General features: G+C 39.3%; 1 protein-coding gene across 5 annotated transcripts in view; it reads right to left on the bottom strand.

Annotated features, from left to right (window-relative positions):
- Nucleotides 1-15,206, bottom strand: part of trappc9 (trafficking protein particle complex subunit 9) — a 460,625-nt gene extending 445,419 nt beyond the window's left edge. For 2 of the 5 annotated variants that reach the window (XM_052023166.1, XM_052023170.1), the window contains exons 1-2: nucleotides 15,058-15,206; nucleotides 7,088-7,688 (exon numbers count right to left, since the gene is read on the bottom strand). In XM_052023166.1, the coding sequence (XP_051879126.1) occupies nucleotides 7,088-7,671 (584 nt within the window). In that variant the 5' untranslated portion in view covers nucleotides 7,672-7,688; nucleotides 15,058-15,206. Of the gene's footprint in view, nucleotides 1-7,087; nucleotides 7,689-13,373; nucleotides 13,575-14,539; nucleotides 14,686-15,052 lie in introns of those variants that run through there. The other 3 variants (XM_052023168.1, XM_052023167.1, XM_052023169.1) reach the window with 3 other exon arrangements.
- Between the last annotated feature and the right edge of the window lie 1,505 nt (nucleotides 15,207-16,711).

Below are 16,711 nucleotides of genomic sequence, written 5' to 3'. Positions count from 1 at the left end.
TGTGTACCATTGTTGCTTAAGCATCTGGTTTCAGAATCATTGGGTGTGCATTTGATTATTTGTTAAATAGGATTATTCTTGAAAAGACTTCAGATAAATCTGCAAGATTAACACCCTTCTCTTAAGATTAGAATATATTTATATTTTATCTCCATATCTTTATAATAAAATCATGAATACCCCCAGGGTGGACTCCAGAACTCCAAATGAATACCACACTTGTCTTTTGATCTGATTAAAGATACTTAAGAAATCACATCAATCTTTGAAACAAAGCAAGTTACAACAATTTTACACAAAGATACTGGAAAGGAACTACTACTTCTGTGTGCATTTCAGGGTACAAAAATCAAATTATTGTTACAGTTCAAATTACAGAGCTTTGCAACTCTGCGAAAGAGAAACAATGCATTCAAATCTCTCCACATCTAGGTTTAAACCATTATAAGCTGTTGAAACATCAATGGCTTGAAATCATATCATAAGATCCTTACAAAAGTCTGAAATTTCTCCTATTATGTGTTTAAAAAGTAACTAAAGGTAACTGGTTATTTTAACATCAACAAAATTGTTTGCATTCCCCAAAACTCAACGTAATCTTCATATCATGCATTAATAATTGAGTTCACCAGGTGGTCCCAATTTATTACATTTTCTTTCCAGTAATCTGTAAAGTCTCACTTGCCAATCTAGATCGTTTAATGTGCATTTCTCATTAAGCTTTCCAATATCACTGCACAAAAAATTGATTACAGTTTTGTTCAGACATTTCCAGTATCTACTTGCAACTGAAATATCACCTTTAAATGTAATAGCTTGCACTTTTGATTTAAAACTGCTTTTTATTGAAAAAATCTGTTGTAAAAAGCAACAGTTAAACAAAGATCATAAGGATTCTGTATGCCAAGTCCACTCAACTACATTAGAACAATCAACTACACAACTTTCAGGAAGGTCTAGACATTTTCCACTTGGATATAATTAAAACATTGCCAAGCAACAAAAAAAAAGTCAAGATAAACAGAAAAAAGCCAAGTTCTCAAAATATACTGACTACAAGAAGTTCCCACACTGTCCTTGAGCCTCTACCAGTCCAATATTTCATGTGAAAATATCCTACCAAATGAAACATATTTCAACTGTCTGCATTTATTTTATTGCCCGACTATTGGCTAAAGCTGGCTTTCTCACAATGATCAGATGGTTGCCCAACAATGAAAACAAATGTTATTTAGATGTTGCAGCCAGGGCATTATTAGTATACAGTCAAGAGAGCTCAATTCCTAAACTTGCAATTTTAATTCGCCCCAAATGGAAAGTGCTGACACCTTGTGTCTGGAATAAGCATTCTACGTACAAGCACATTGCATTTAGACTTTTCAGTTTCAGGATATTCCAATGTAATCACTGTTATATAGTGAAATACAGCAGCCAATTTGGGAAATCAATATTCTATAAACACAAATTAAAGTAAATCAGGTAACAGTTTTGCTGACATTAGTTCAATGACAAATTAAAAATAATGCCATCTGGGTGTCCATCTTATCATCCTGATATTTTGAACAGATTAATATTGCAATAGAAGAGAAGCAGGATAAGATCTTTACTAATGATGCTAGGTTGTAAAAAGTATACATTGGTGAAAAGATCTCTAATGACCAATATATGGATATATATTTGAAAGCGAGCCGAAAGCAATTTCTCAAATAAAGCAGAACTGGTTTAGGACCAGGAGGCACAGTTTCAGAATAATGGATAGACCGTTTAGGATGAAGATGAGGAGAAATTTCCTCAGATTGGTGAACCTTTGGAATTCTTTACCCCTTCAGGTTCCAGAGGCTCATTTGTTGTGTTCATTCAATACAGATCAATAAAATCTGGACATTAAGGGAATCAAGGTTATGGTGATGGCACTGGAAAATGGCACTGATGTAGACAATCAATCATGATATTAATGGATAATAGAGCAAGTTCAAAGGCCAGGCAGCCTTCTCCTGCTCTTAGGTTTCAAATGTATATTTTTAAGTCAGAATGTAACCTGGAGCAATACTACTCAATAGCTAGAAAATGCTGGAAACATTCAATAGGTCAGACAACATCTGTTGAAAGTGAAACAGTTATTGGTTCAGGTTGTAGACGCTTCATCAGAACTAGGGGATAAATGCATTTCCATACATCAACTGCCTTTCCAGGTAAGAGGTCAAAGGTTTGATAGTGATGCAATACATTTAGTAGATAACAAGGTAGCCATGGTGCAAGGGTTTTGGAAGGAGTAAATTATCCACTATCACCCAGGTACCCAAGAAAAATAAGGTAACATGCCTTCATGATTCCCACCTGGTGGCTCTGACATCCACCATCATGAAGTGCTTCAAGAGGCTGGTCATGGCATGCATTAACTCCATCCTCCTAGAGAACCTCGACCCACTGCAATTCACCTACTGCCAAAACAGGTCTACGGCAGGTGCCATCTCCCTAGCACCATACTCATCTCTGGAGCACCTGGACAGGAAAGACACCTATGTTAGACTATTGTCTCTTGACTACAGCTCAGTCTTCAATACCATCATTCCAAGCAAACTCATCAAGCTCAGACCTGGGACTCAACACCTCCTTTACTAACTGGATCCTTGACTTCCTGACCAACAGACCAGTCAGTAAGGACAGGCAGCAACACCTCCAGCATGATTGTTCTCAATACTGGTGCCCCTCAAGGCTGTGTCCTCAACCCCCTACTCTATTCACTATACACTCATGACTGCATGACCAGATTCTGCTTTAATTCCATCTACAAATTTGCAGAGTGGACCGTATCTCAAATAACGATGAGTCGGAGTACAGGAAGGAGATAGAAAGCTTAGGTGACATGGTGTCATGACAACCTCAAAACCAGCAAAACAAAAGAGCTGGTCTTTGACTTCAGGAAGGTGGGTGGTGCATACTCTCCTGTCTACATCAACGTTGCTGAGGCCGAGAGGGTTGAGAGCTTCAAGTTCCTAGGAGTGAACATTACCCATAGCTGGTCCTCATACAACCACGTAGACAGCACGGCTAAGAAAACTCACCACTGCCTCCTCAGGAAGCTAAAGAAACTTGGTATGTCCCCTTTGACACTCACCAACTTTGCACCATAGAAACAATCCTATCTGGATGTATCACGTTTGGTACGGCAACTGCTCTGCTCGGGACTGCAAGAAACTGCAGAGAGTTGTGGACACACCTCAGCACATCACAGAAACCAGCCTCCCCTCCATGGATGCTGTCTACACTTTGCCACCTTGGTAAACCAGCCAGCATAATCAAAGACCCCACTCATTCTCTCTTCTCCCCTCAGGCAGAAGATACAAGAGCCTGAAAGCATGTACCTGTACCACCAGGGTCAAGGATAGCTTCTATCCCACTGTTATAAGACCATAGTACAGTTCCCTGGTATAATAAAATGGACTCTTGACCTCAATCTCTCTCATTATGACTTTGCACCTTATTGTCTACCTGCACTGCACTTTATCTGTGGCCGTTACACTTCATTCTGCATTGTTTTTACCTTATTCTACCTCAATGCACCATTTAATGAATTGATCTGAATCAACAGTATGCAAGACAAGTTTTTCCCACTGTACCTCAGTGCAAGTGACAATAATAAACCAATTCCAATTCTCAGGAGGATGGGTTGGGTGGACATGTTAATTAAGCATGCTAATTTGATCTGATCCATTAATTGCAAGGTCCTTCATTTCCTCATACACTTGCAATTCTGTTCTGTAGTTTCAACAATGTGTAACATTTTTATCCTTGCATCAGTGGTAGTGAAATTACTGATGAAGATTCTTAGGAACAGGATTTAAACACATTTGGAAAAAACACAGCCTTATTAGGGATAGTCAGCATGGCTTTGGAAGTTAACAACATGCCTCTGTTGTTAAACAACCTGGATGAAAATGTAAGTGGTCTGGTTAGTAAGTTTGTAGACAATGTGAAAATTGGTGGAGTTGTGGATAGTGAAGAAGATTGGCAAAGGATACAGCAGGATAGAGACCAGTTGAATAATTTGGGTAGATATGGCAGATGTGAGTTTATTCCAGATAAGTGAGAGTTGCTGCATTTTGGGAGGTCAAAACCAAGAGAAAAGTATACAGTAAATGGCCAGACCTCTAGGAGCACTGATGTACCAAGTGATCTTGTTGTGAAAGTCCTTAGCTCCCTGAAAGTAGATAGGGCAGCAAAGAAGGTATACATCATGCTTGGCTTCAACAGTTGGGGCACTGAGTATATCAATTGGGAAGTCATGTTGCAACTGTATAAAACCTGGGTTAGGCCACATTTGAAGCAGAGTGTGCACTTCTGTTCACTACACTACAGAAAGGATGTGGAGGTTTTGGAGAGGATGCAGAATGTTAAAAACAAACTGCTGGAGGAAATCAGTTGGCTGAGCAGCATCTGTGGAAGCAAAGGGATAGTCAACATTTCAGGTCCAAACCCTACACCTGCAGTCTCCAGTTCACCAGGATATTGCCTGGATTGGAGAGCATTAGCCATAGAAGAGAAGTTGGAAAACTTGTATTGTTTTCTCTGGAGTGGAGGCCAAGCTGAGTGGCAACCTGAAAGAAGAATATAAAATTATTAGAGGCACAGATAGGGTTGATAGTCAAAGTCTTTTTCCCCCCACATGGTGGAAATGTCAAATACTAAAACAGAATAGATTTAAGGCTAGAGGGGGCAACTTCAAAAGGAGATGTGAAAGGCAGTTTTTTTTTAATTAAAAAAATACTCACAGGTAGGTGTCTGGAACACAATGTCAGGGGAGATGGATGAAGCACAAGTTTAAGGGGCATTTAGACAGAAACATGAACAGGCAGGGAAGAGGGGGGGTACAGACCACATGCTCGCAGAAGGGATTAGTTGGATTGGCATCAAGGTCAGTGCAGACAGGGTGGGCTGAAGGGCATGTTTCTGTGCTATATCATTCTATGATCTATTGTTAGGTGCACCTGGTATTTCTCATGGTATAATCTTCCCTACTTATTCTACCAAGGTTGAAATACTAAAGCTGGGGATTACAATTCTGCTGCTATTGACATCCCACAGCTTCTCACGAATTTCTTGGAACTAAACTGCTAAATTTGATCATTTAACATAGTGGTAATGTCATACACCACAATGAGGGCGTCATTAGCATGAATGTGGAACTGTTTCCACCATGACTGTGCAGTGCTCAATCCTATCAATTCTATGACAAACTGCATTTGCAACAAGTGGACTGACAACTCTTAACACCTCTCAGACCTAAGTCTCTGTAGCCCTGGTATTCATACATTTTGACTTAAGACCCAATGAAGTCACGTGGAATCTTGTCAATAGAGGAAGAAAACTTCCTGCCAATTATCACTTAAGGGCAGCTGCCTTGCCAATAGAAGATAATTCGCTCAGGGATCATGACAGAAGAGGTTTGCCAACTGTGGGGCATGCTAGGGCATTTTAGGGAATATTGTCGTGGGTGCCGAAACAATTTGGCCAAATTAGAACTGCAGATATCATCTGGGAAAGGACATGCTTAAATTAAATGTTTTTTTTAAGTGACAATCGCAGGCCACATAACTGAAACTGGCATTTTAAGCTGCATTATTTAAAAAGATTTTAAAATATCCAGCTGCTCTCCACATACCATCCTCCCTAATGAAGGACTACAATTTCTGTTGATTAGAAATTAATATCTAATATTTTGCAACCTTAATGAAAAGGATCTACAACCTCCTTCATTAACATCTTATAACTTGCATATAGTGTGCTTTATCATATTTAGCCTGCAGCAAACTAGAACCCAGTCATGGGTTTTTAGAAAGAAGAAAATAATCAGAATTTGCACCTCTTCTCCCCATCTCAAGTCACCCCCAGTCCCGAAGAAGGGTCCTGACCCAAAACATTGACAGCCTGCTTTTCTCCACAGATGCTGCCTGGCCTGCTGAGTTCCTCCAGCATCATTGTGTTTTTCCCATCTAGATTCTAGCATCTGCAGTCCTTTGTCTTTCTTTCCCAAAAATAACACATTGGCAAAGCAAAAAGGTATAATGTTTTGGGCCTGTATACACAAAAGTTTAGAGTAATGCAAGAAGATCTCATTGAAACTTACAATATTCTTATAGGGCTTGACAGACTGGATGCAAGGAGGATGCCTCACCTGGCAGAGGAACACTAAAACAAGAGGTCATAGAGAGAACTAAGAGTAGGCCTGTGATACTTAATTAAGGAGAAATTTCAGTAAATCTTCGGAATTATCCATCCTGATGGCTATGGAAGCCCAGTCATAGAGCTCATTTAAAACTGAGATTGACAGTTTCTGGAATATTAAGGAAAGAGAGGGATGCGTACATGCAGGAAAATGGTGCCAAAGTAGAAGATCAGCCATGATCTCAATGAATGGCAGAGTAAGTTCAAGGGACTAGTCCTGCTCACATTCAAAACAATTAATACAAACAAGTTCCACAAAACTAATTCAAAACTTCAGCATGTCTCCCCAAAGTAACATTTTGACACACATAACTTCTAATTACAATTTTAAAGTTACGTAGAGCAATTTATAATTGTAATATCAATACTGCATGAGTATTAATCACACCTCCATGCCTGCTGAAAAGAACAGCAAATTCTACCTTTAAACAACAGCTAGCAATAGATTTTTACCCCCATCTCCAATATTTTTTTTTAAACATTAAATATTGCAAAAGGCTGGTTTTTTTTGTGCAAGTCATGAGTGAATTAAAAACATTCTTGAAGATTTTGGTATTTACTATAAAAATCAAAGGAGTAAAAGATAACAAGTCAGGCACTACTTTTGGGAAAGAAGGCACTTTAATATACTCATTAAATTGTGATTCAATATTTTAAAGTGTATTTTAAGGATTAAAAATAACGGAGACAGTTATTTTTTGCAAAATACAAATCTCATGAATGAATCATTTATAACTCATTAGAAACATTTAACATTTCATTGCCATTCTTGTTTGCCCATAAATAGAGTTTCTTAATATTACAGAGTTCAAATCTTGCCAACAATGTACTAACTTCAAAAAATATATACATTATCACTCACCTACTATCTGTATCTAGGCCCACAAAATCTTTCTTTTCAAATGGCACACACAATAATTGAACCTTGTCTCCTGATTTATCTGTTGCTCTGTCGAGACGCTTCGATTCCAAAACAATAAACAATGATTCAATAAAGTCTTCCACTTTCTTTTCTATAGTTTCACACTCTTCGTAACTTGGATAAAATGCAACATCGGTGCGAGGTTGCTCAGCTATTTCTCCCTGCAGCCCAAAGACAAACAAACGTGAATCGTACAATGTAGAACCATAAATTTCTTTCTGTAGATGGAATTTCTCTGAAGTCTGAGGCCAGTCCTTTGCATTGCAGCACTCTGTAACAGCTATCAACCCCACAACTTTTCGATGGGTTTGAAAGTCTCCCCATTCATTGTTTTCAGGTGGGTAATGATGTCTATAACGAATGTATAGAACTCTTTGAGAATCTTGAAGGTTAATCTGATTGGCAGCAGAAATTTTCTTGTATATCTTGAAGAACTGTTCCTCTGGTACAATTCCCACAGGCTGGACAATAACCAGAAGACTCTGGTGATCCTCGGCACATTGCATGTAGTCAGGGACACTCATTCTCCATCAACTGAAACCTGGTTAAATGAAAAACAAAAATCACGATTGCTTTTCAATGTTTGAGGCTTTCTACTTTCAACAAACAAAAACTATTTTCAGCCATTACAAGGTCATCCATTTTTATAGTGAACTATTTCGATACTCAGGGATAATTATTTTCTTCAAAGAATTAAAACAAACTTCAAATTGCACAACTGCTCCACTCATAGGGAGTTAACTCAAGTTGGAGCAGTTGAATTTTATTTTTGAGAGACCTTTGCAGAACTGTGATTATCAACTATTCTTTGCAATTTCTGGAAAGTAACTTCAATGCCCGAAAAGATAGGTAGAGTTAACCAAATTTTGTCTCATGATTTAAAAAGCTGAATGAACTCATTAAGAAAAAGCATTAACACTCAAACATCCTGAAAACATCACTGATTCTATTTTATGTGAGGCCTCTGCTAATGTTGAAGTTCACACCTCATTTCTTCCTCCAATTGAACTGGTTTTTAAAAGCAACAAAGTCTGCTTGAGGAACTCAGTGGTTCAAGCAGTATCTGTGGGGAGAAAGGAATAGTTGGCATTTCAGGTCAAAATTGATAGGCAGGAACACAAAGGGCTACCAGTGCCAGAATCTGATAATTAAAGGGAGGTGAAGATCAGGACTATTAGGGAAGATGTGAATGACAGGTGGAACCAGAACCAGAGAGGGGAGGGGGAAAGCCTGTGGGTGAACTGTGTGTGTTGTGGGCAGATGGAAGAGAAAGAGTGAGAAAGATTGAGGATGCACAGGTCAGTATGGGAATTGGAAGAGGAATTGAAATGGCATGGAACTGGGAGCTCAGGATGACCATCATGGACAGATCATAGATGCTCTGCAAAACAGTGGCCCAGTCTGTGCTCGGTCTTGCCTTTATAAAGAGACCATATCGGGAGCACCGAATGCTGTAGACAAGGTTGGAGGTGGTGCATGTGAATCTCTGCCTCACCTGGAAGGGCTGTTTTGGTCCCTGGATGGTGGTGAGGGAGGAGGTGCAAGAACAAGTGTTACACATTCTGTGATTGCAGGGGAAAGTGCCAGGAATCAGGTGTGGGTGGGAAGGGATGAGTGGACCAGGGAGACACAGACGGAGTCGTCCCAGCAGGAAGGGGCAGGGAGGAGAAGATGTAGCTGGCGGTGGGATCTTGGTAGCTGGCAGAAATGATTAAGGATGATGTGCTAGATGCAGAGGCTGGACATCCATAGTGAAGATTAGAGAGTGGGGGCCAGGAAAAAAAAAAATCAGAAGTTATCAAAATGATGGAGGACATATGAAGAATCCCAGACACAGGTGGGAGGGGACAGGACAAGGGTACACAGGATAGAGTCGAAGTATGAAGAGATAACTTCAATGGATCATGAGCAGGCAGAAACAATGGGCCTACCAAGATAGTCCTGTTAGGGGATATTGGGCAAGAAAAAGAAGTGGTAAGTGCAGGGTTGGGACACTGTCAGATTGGAGTTTACATCTTAAATGCAATTTACTTTTAATGGATTGAAAATATTTTCCACAATGACGATGTCAGCCTTGGTTCAGTTGCAAATCAGAAGGTTATGGATTTAAATTTCATTCAATTGAGTCTTACTATTACTGAGAAATTTATGCATATGACAAACCAGGAATGCATGGTCCAGTCTTCCCACTCAGTTTGTTGTAAAAGATGATACTGCACTACTTGAAGGAAAGCTCTCTCACTAGTTCATTGGTTACCATTTTTCCCCCACCACTAAAATTCTGGCTTTCTGGAAAAGATTTATCAAGCCATAACTTAAGTACTTTTTCAAAATGAAATGTAACCTAATTTTCCAGTAAAGTCCTATCGTAGACCTGGAGATTATTATACAGTGCCTTTTATAAATTTCTTCCCACACTTTTGTCCACATGATCTTAAACTCAAGTTGTTCATATCACACAATTTCAGGCGACTCACATCAACTCAGTAAAATGTAACTTAATTTCCGGTAATGCCTTAAAGGTCTTTAACATCAAAAAAAGATGGGCCAATATCTTCAGAAGCAAAAAAACCTACAAATATCTTAATGCCTTACATTCAGTTTCAGCAACCAGGAAAAAAGTTTAACAGGCAGTAGCTCAAAGATAGTCTATGAATCACCCTCACCGTCATAAAAGCAAAGAGCAATCTGATGAGCTTTCAAAACAAGTCCAAAAGCCTGATTTATTGTCATGTGCTCAAGTACATGTATGCACAGGTGCAATGAAAAACTTACTTGCAGCAGCATTACAGGCATAGAGCATCATACAAGCAGTATTCACAAGAAACAAATTATATACAATTTTTTACAAGAAAGAGCATTTTAGTGCAAAGTGGTCACAGTGTTGGTAAACTGTAGTGATTTGGGCTTTGCCGGTTAGTTCAAGAACCAAATTGCTGAAGGGACACAAGAACTGCAACAATATCTGGAGGTAAAAAAAATGTATGCAAAGAGTTAAGCTTTAAGGCATGTATTCCAAGAGCTTCTTAGAAATATTTAAAAAGCAAGAGTAGTACAACTCAATACAAATCCTTTGGAGGCAGAGTTGAGAAACACTAATAGGAAGTAAGGAAGCAGATGAAGCCTTGTATATAAAAAATAAGTATTTTGTGGGATGAGTACTGTCAGTCACACTGCACATCTGTGAATGGTTCCAGTAAAGATAAGCCACCTTCTTGAACCATTACAGCCCATTTGTGAATTCACACAGTGCTGTCAGTGATTTTGACACAGTGACAGTGAAGGAACAACAATGCAATTCCAAGTTAGGACAGTATGTGACTTGAAGGTGACGGCATTCCTATGCACCTGCTGCCTTCCACCCTGGAGTGCTGGAGGTTTTGTATCATTCCTTTTATGGAAGACAGAATAAGGATAAATTCTGATGTGCCAAGATTCAAATAAAAGTGCAAAACTTAACATAAATGAGAAGCTATGGGAGAATTAAGGGGCAAACCCTAAGGACCCGTGAACCTTTATCACTGATAGTTTCAGAGACAGTCAAATAATTAGTAGAAATATTCCAAAATGCCTTCGATTCTGGAACGAAACAAAGTGTTACTCCTGTTTCAATAAAGAAAGGAAGAAGAAAGTAGGTATCATGTCAGTTAGCTTTGCCTTAGTTGTCAGGAACTTTTGGAATCAATTCTTAAGGACACAGTAATAATCATTATGTGATTAGAAATAACCAACATGAATCCAAGAAGCCTATTTTACAAATTAAAATTTTTGGTAACATGACAAGCAGGACAGATAAGCAACAAACAATGAGATTAGCATTGCTGGATTTTCAAAGTCAATTCATGTTACAGAAAATGTAATGACATAAAATAAAGGCAAAGTGTCAAAGTTAGTGGAGCTACAGCCTTAGAGCACCTACAACCAGTGTTGGACCCCGACCTCCTGTGTTGTGTGGAGTTTGCACATTCTCCCCATAGCTATGCAATTTCCAAAGACATGTTGGTTGGTAGTTAATTGGCCACTAAGTTGCCCTGATTGTGTTGGTGAGTGGTAGAAGAGTGGGGTAATTAATGGGATGCAAGAAGAATGGGAATGCTCCAAGAGCCAGCATAGGAATCCATTTGGTCCATGGAGACTATGCTGCAAAGATGAAGTAATACAAAATATTTAGATTGGCAATAGTGTATTAGCATCGGTAGATAATTGGTTAAAGGACAGAAACAAAAGGAGGAATAAATATTTAACTTATCCCACTACATCACTTACACATTGCTACATTGACATTCTTTAAACCGATCACAACAGAAAACAGATTATAAACCCGAATCAATTTGGGATTTAAAAAAATTCCTTTCCAACTCCATAGGTGATTGAAAGTTGCTCAGAGTATCACTTTAGTGAATGGAAATTACAAGAACAATCTGACCCACAAAACAAAATGGTAAATTTAGGGACGTGATAAATCTACAATCAAGACATGGACATCTTTGCATTAAATTATAAATTGGCCACAAATATTACTTTATCAGTTAGTAAACAAAGAAATAAGCAATGGATAAGGATTTTTTATTATTTACTCAAGGGATATGGGCTTCACAGGCCAAGCCAACATTTAATTGTTCATCCCTAATTGAGATGGTAGTAGTAAGCTGCTTTCTTGAACCACTGCAGTCCTTGAAGTGTGGGTATATCCATAGTGCTATTATCAATGTATATGGCATCTCTTATCACTTTAGAAAACCCTCTGTGATTCACCAATGAGTGACTTCAACATGCAGTCAATACTGTCACATTGGGAAACACAGCAAATATTATTGACCGAGCAAGGCCCACAAACTACAGAAGTAAAAATTACTCCCCTTAATTGTTAATAAGGGAATCATAAAAACATCTTTCCTCTCAGAGCTGCAACATCTGCCCATTTACCTCAACTTTCCACCAGTCCTTCCAGTGATACAACAATTCACTTGCATTTATTCCATTGAAATAAATTACATTCAACACTCACAACGTGATCTTGTCTACATGAGAGGAAACAAACACGAATTGGGGACTGCACTGATTCAGTCTGCAAGGGCAACAGGTGCTTATCACTTCCCACTCTGACCTCTCCATTTTCAACATCCTACATTGCTCCAACAATGCCTGGTTTAAGCTCAAGAAACAGCACTCAGCTTCCAACTACACCCGTTAAAATCATCAGTACTTAATATAGAATTTAACAATTTTGCTTTAGTCTTCTTTATCTCCCACAGATATGGCAATACCTTTGACTCAATCTGACTATCATGTTGCTCCACCTGCTTGTTTTAAAAGTAATCGTTACCTTGTCAACTTTGATTTGCACCCTATCACAGATATTCCCTCTAAACTCTCCACCTTCCCCTTTCTGCAACACAAACATACTCATCTTCTCACTTTTCCAGTTCCGATGAAGGATCCTTGACCCATAATATCATCTGTTCTATCCCCATTGATGCTGCCTTAACTGCTCAGGTTTCTGTCATTTTCTGGTTTTGTTTGAAATTTCCAACATTTACAGTTTTTTGCTCCAATCATCAATATAGTGTCCATAACTAACACAATCTGGAGTCATATTCACCTCCGTATTGATTAAAAGACCTACACTTACAGTACAAGATTAATTCAAGGGATTTGAGGAAAGACAGGAAAGTGATACTAAGGTAAGTGAACAGCCCTGACCATATAGCAAATGGGATCAAGTGCAAGGGGCTGAATGGCCTACTCCTGCTTTTGTTTCTTATGTTCTTATAGTAGCTTTCGTGACCCAAGGACATTAAAATGATTTGTAACCAAAGTCATTTTGACAAAGTTACAAGGACACCGTTATAATGGTGGCGAAACTGCAATCAATTTACCTACAGCAGGATCACACAACCAACAAATTTAAAACAGAGGCACAAGAGACCGCTGAAGCTGGAATCTGGAGCAACAAAATCCATTGAAACAACTTAACAGGTCAAGCAGCATCGATGGCAGGGGAAGGAATTGTCAAAGTTTTGAATCAAATCCTGCATCAGGACAAAAAGTGGAGATGGGGGATAGCCAGTATAAAGAGAAGAAAGAGAATAGTGAAACAGGAGCCAGAGGTGATTTGTGTTCCCAAGCAAAACAAAAGGAAGGTGCCGGGGGGGGGTGGGGAAAGAAAGAAGAGAAAGTGGAGAAGGAAGTTGAAGATAAAAACAGATACAGAAGTGAGCATTACCTGAAATTGGGATGGGTTGTAGACTACCCAGGCAGAATATGAGTTGTTGTTCCTCTCGTCAACAATGTTAAAATAACCAGATACTGTGCTTTAGTTACTTTTTTTGGATAAACTATTAACAGAATGTTAACTGGCTAACATCTCCTGGCCAAACTTCTTCTATTCTTCTTTAATAGATACCGTAAAATCTTCCACATCTACCTGAATGAAACAAGACCTTAGTTTAACATTTGATCTGAAAAACACCACCTCCCTTCAGTGCAATTCTTCCTCAGTACTGCACTGTCCCAAATAACATGGCCCAAGCTGGAGAGTTGGATTTAAAGTCCTGAGAATAAGAAAAACTGCCAAGGCTCAAAAATAATTTTAAAATTAATGCACAAATTTAACAGTAACCAATTTATAGTATTGACTTCGTTTGATAAGCAAACAAAATTATTAAATAAACCACTGAAATTACAAACATTGGGAAACTTCATAAAAATGTTGATAGACTAGAGGACATAATAAATATCAAACTCAATTGACAAAAAGGTCTTTTCAAAAAAAAACAGGCTTAAATGATCTTCTAATCCAATCTTCATGCCCAACCTGGGCTGACTTTTGCAAGATGACCATGAACCAGAAGTTTGAATTACATGAGCTGAGGATAGTATCAGAAAATAAAAGCCAATGAGAAAAAATGTTCCATGCAAACTGCATACTCAAATATTCAAGAAAATTATTTCTATGTGCAAACAAATATAACACTATTCAGAAATTATGATGTAACCATAAAAATTATCACTTCTATTTAGCATGGCTCATTGACCACTACCAAAGAATATTAACTAATAAATCATTGAGTAATTCTCATCTAAAATTTGTTGCCCAAAAATCATGTTTACAGGTTTAGTTCAGACTCAAAACATGAAATTTTACCATTAATATTTAAGTGTGCCAACTCATGTTATCATCATTTTCTAACTAATTAGTATTACGTTAAATTAGTAACAAAGTGATTTAATTCTTCTACCTTGTTTACAAAATGCTTTATTTTAAAATCAGATTTCAATGAAGAGTTACATTTACTAGAAAATATATTTAAGTATTTTCAAACGGAAGTTTTACTGCATTGATCAGTACTTTATCCTGCATAAGCAAACATTGCTCCAGCTGACACTCACTTTATCATCTCGGATCTTGAACAGTTCGTAGAACAAGTTATTGTTATTTAAAAAAAAATGTTTACCATAGAAAGCTTATATGAGTGTTTAAAGCCCGAAATAAATAATGCTCGTGCAAACAAAATGTAACCCCAGTTCGACTTTTAGTAAAACCGAGAAACCAGGAAACAGACAAGGCCTCAGCTGCACCAAAACACTCCAGGTAGGAGCGCTCCACTGGCCGCCCAGACTCAACCAATCGACTCTGGGTATATCACTAATGTAACAACAGGTAACACTTCAGTTTAAGAGAAGAAGTTAAATACAATAAACTCTCGTCTTTCCCGGTGTTATCTGTCATTGTACAACTGCACATTCCCATCCACGTCAATAACAAAACAAGATTTCCAACAGGTTCACGACCTCAGTTCAACAAGCTGCATGTACAACATGAATAATCCTCAGATGCCTCCCGTTAATGCACACCATTCTTTTCCCAAATTAACTGCTTCACGTTACATGAATGAAACGCACCATACCCTCCGACAGCAAGGGGAAAGCGACGGGAGACGGGCACGTAACCGCCAACAGAAGTTTCCCCGGGATGTAAGCCGACGCGCGAGTGAGGAAGTCGTTGTCCTTTTGTTGCCGATGGTTTTAATTGGTCCGCAGGCTCATGCCATCACATTCGGACTCCGCCGGCTCGTGCTCGATCAGTCCCGCGCGCGCGCGCGCGCGCGCACCTGTCACTCAACGTCGCGTTCGACCGCAAGGTTTGAGGAGATCTGACGTCGTCGGGCGGGCTCGCCAGATTCTCTCTCTGACGGTTGGTGCTTTTTTTTCACCACCACCCCCCCCCCCTCACTCCCCTCCCCTCCCCCTCTCTCCGCCCCACGTGAAACGCATCAATGTCAAAGCAGTGATGACGTCTTCGCTGATCAGCTGCGGCCCTCACCCGGCCGCTTCCAGTACTCCGCCGCCGTCAACGGACGGGGAGGGAAGGTGATTGCTAAAATCATAGTTTTTAAATCACAGAAGAACGTTGAGTCTAGGTGGAACAAATCTATGTGTTTTGGTAGAGGATGTACATTGATGCTGTTCGAGAATTAGATGCATCTCCTTTCCAGCCCCCTCTAGCTTTCCAGGCATTGAGTTAACCAGAAAACACCCAGCTCGAAAACCGTTGACTTGCTCCTGTCACGGGATAAAATGAGGGCAAATTGGCAATAAGGATGTTTTATTTCCAGGTTAAAATATGATTTGGAGTGTGATGGAAATGAGAAAATCCGTGCTCAATGGGGAGAGATTTTAAATAATGATTCAGCTGTTCCCAAGCTTTATTTCTCGACGCATTACTATCCCCTATTGCATTGCACCACCATCCTTTTGATTATTTAATCTCTCAATTTCACAGACCTTTCCCATAATGATTTTCACCCCTCCTGACTCCCATGCGAATGAAAACTTGATGACGTAGGAATTCTACTGCGCAGCACATGTATGTATTTATGTGGTGTGCTATGTGCTGCAAATAATCAGGTACTTGGTAATTTGGTTTATTATTGTCACATATGCCGAGTACAGTGAAAAACTTGGTTTTGTATGCCATCCATACAGATCACTTCATCACATCAGTACATCAAGGTAGTACAAGAAAAAAACAATAACAGAATGCAGAATAAAGTGCAACAGCTACAGAGAAAGTGCAGTGCAGGTAGACAGTAAGGTGCAAGACCACAACGAGGTGGATTGCGAGGTCAATCGTCCATCTTATCATACAAGAGGACCATTTCATTTTCTTATAACAGTGGGATAGAAGCTGTCCTTGAGCTTGGTGATCTGTGCTTTCAGGCCTTTCTGTCATCTGCCCGATGAGAGGGGGGAGAAGAGAGAGTGTCTGGGGTGGGTGGGGTCTTTGATTATGCTGGCTGCTTTACCAAAGCAGCAAGACATGTAGACAGACTCCATGGAGGGGAAGCTGGTTTTCGTGATGTGCTGTGTCCACAACTCTCTGCAATTTCTTGTGGTCCCAAGCAGAGCAGTTGCCATACCAAGCCCTGATGCATCCAGATAGGATGTTTTCTTTGGTGCATCTATAAAAACTGGTGTGCGTCAACGGGGACATGTCAAATTTCTTTAGCCTCCTGAGGAAGCAGAAGTGCTGGTTTGCTTTCTTGGCCATGGCATCTACAT

The sequence above is a fragment of the Pristis pectinata genome, chromosome 9 (genome assembly GCF_009764475.1).
Source record: "Pristis pectinata isolate sPriPec2 chromosome 9, sPriPec2.1.pri, whole genome shotgun sequence".
NCBI lineage: Eukaryota > Metazoa > Chordata > Chondrichthyes > Rhinopristiformes > Pristidae > Pristis > Pristis pectinata.
Note: the sequence above shows the minus strand (reverse complement) of the source record. Positions and strands in the feature narration are given on the sequence as shown.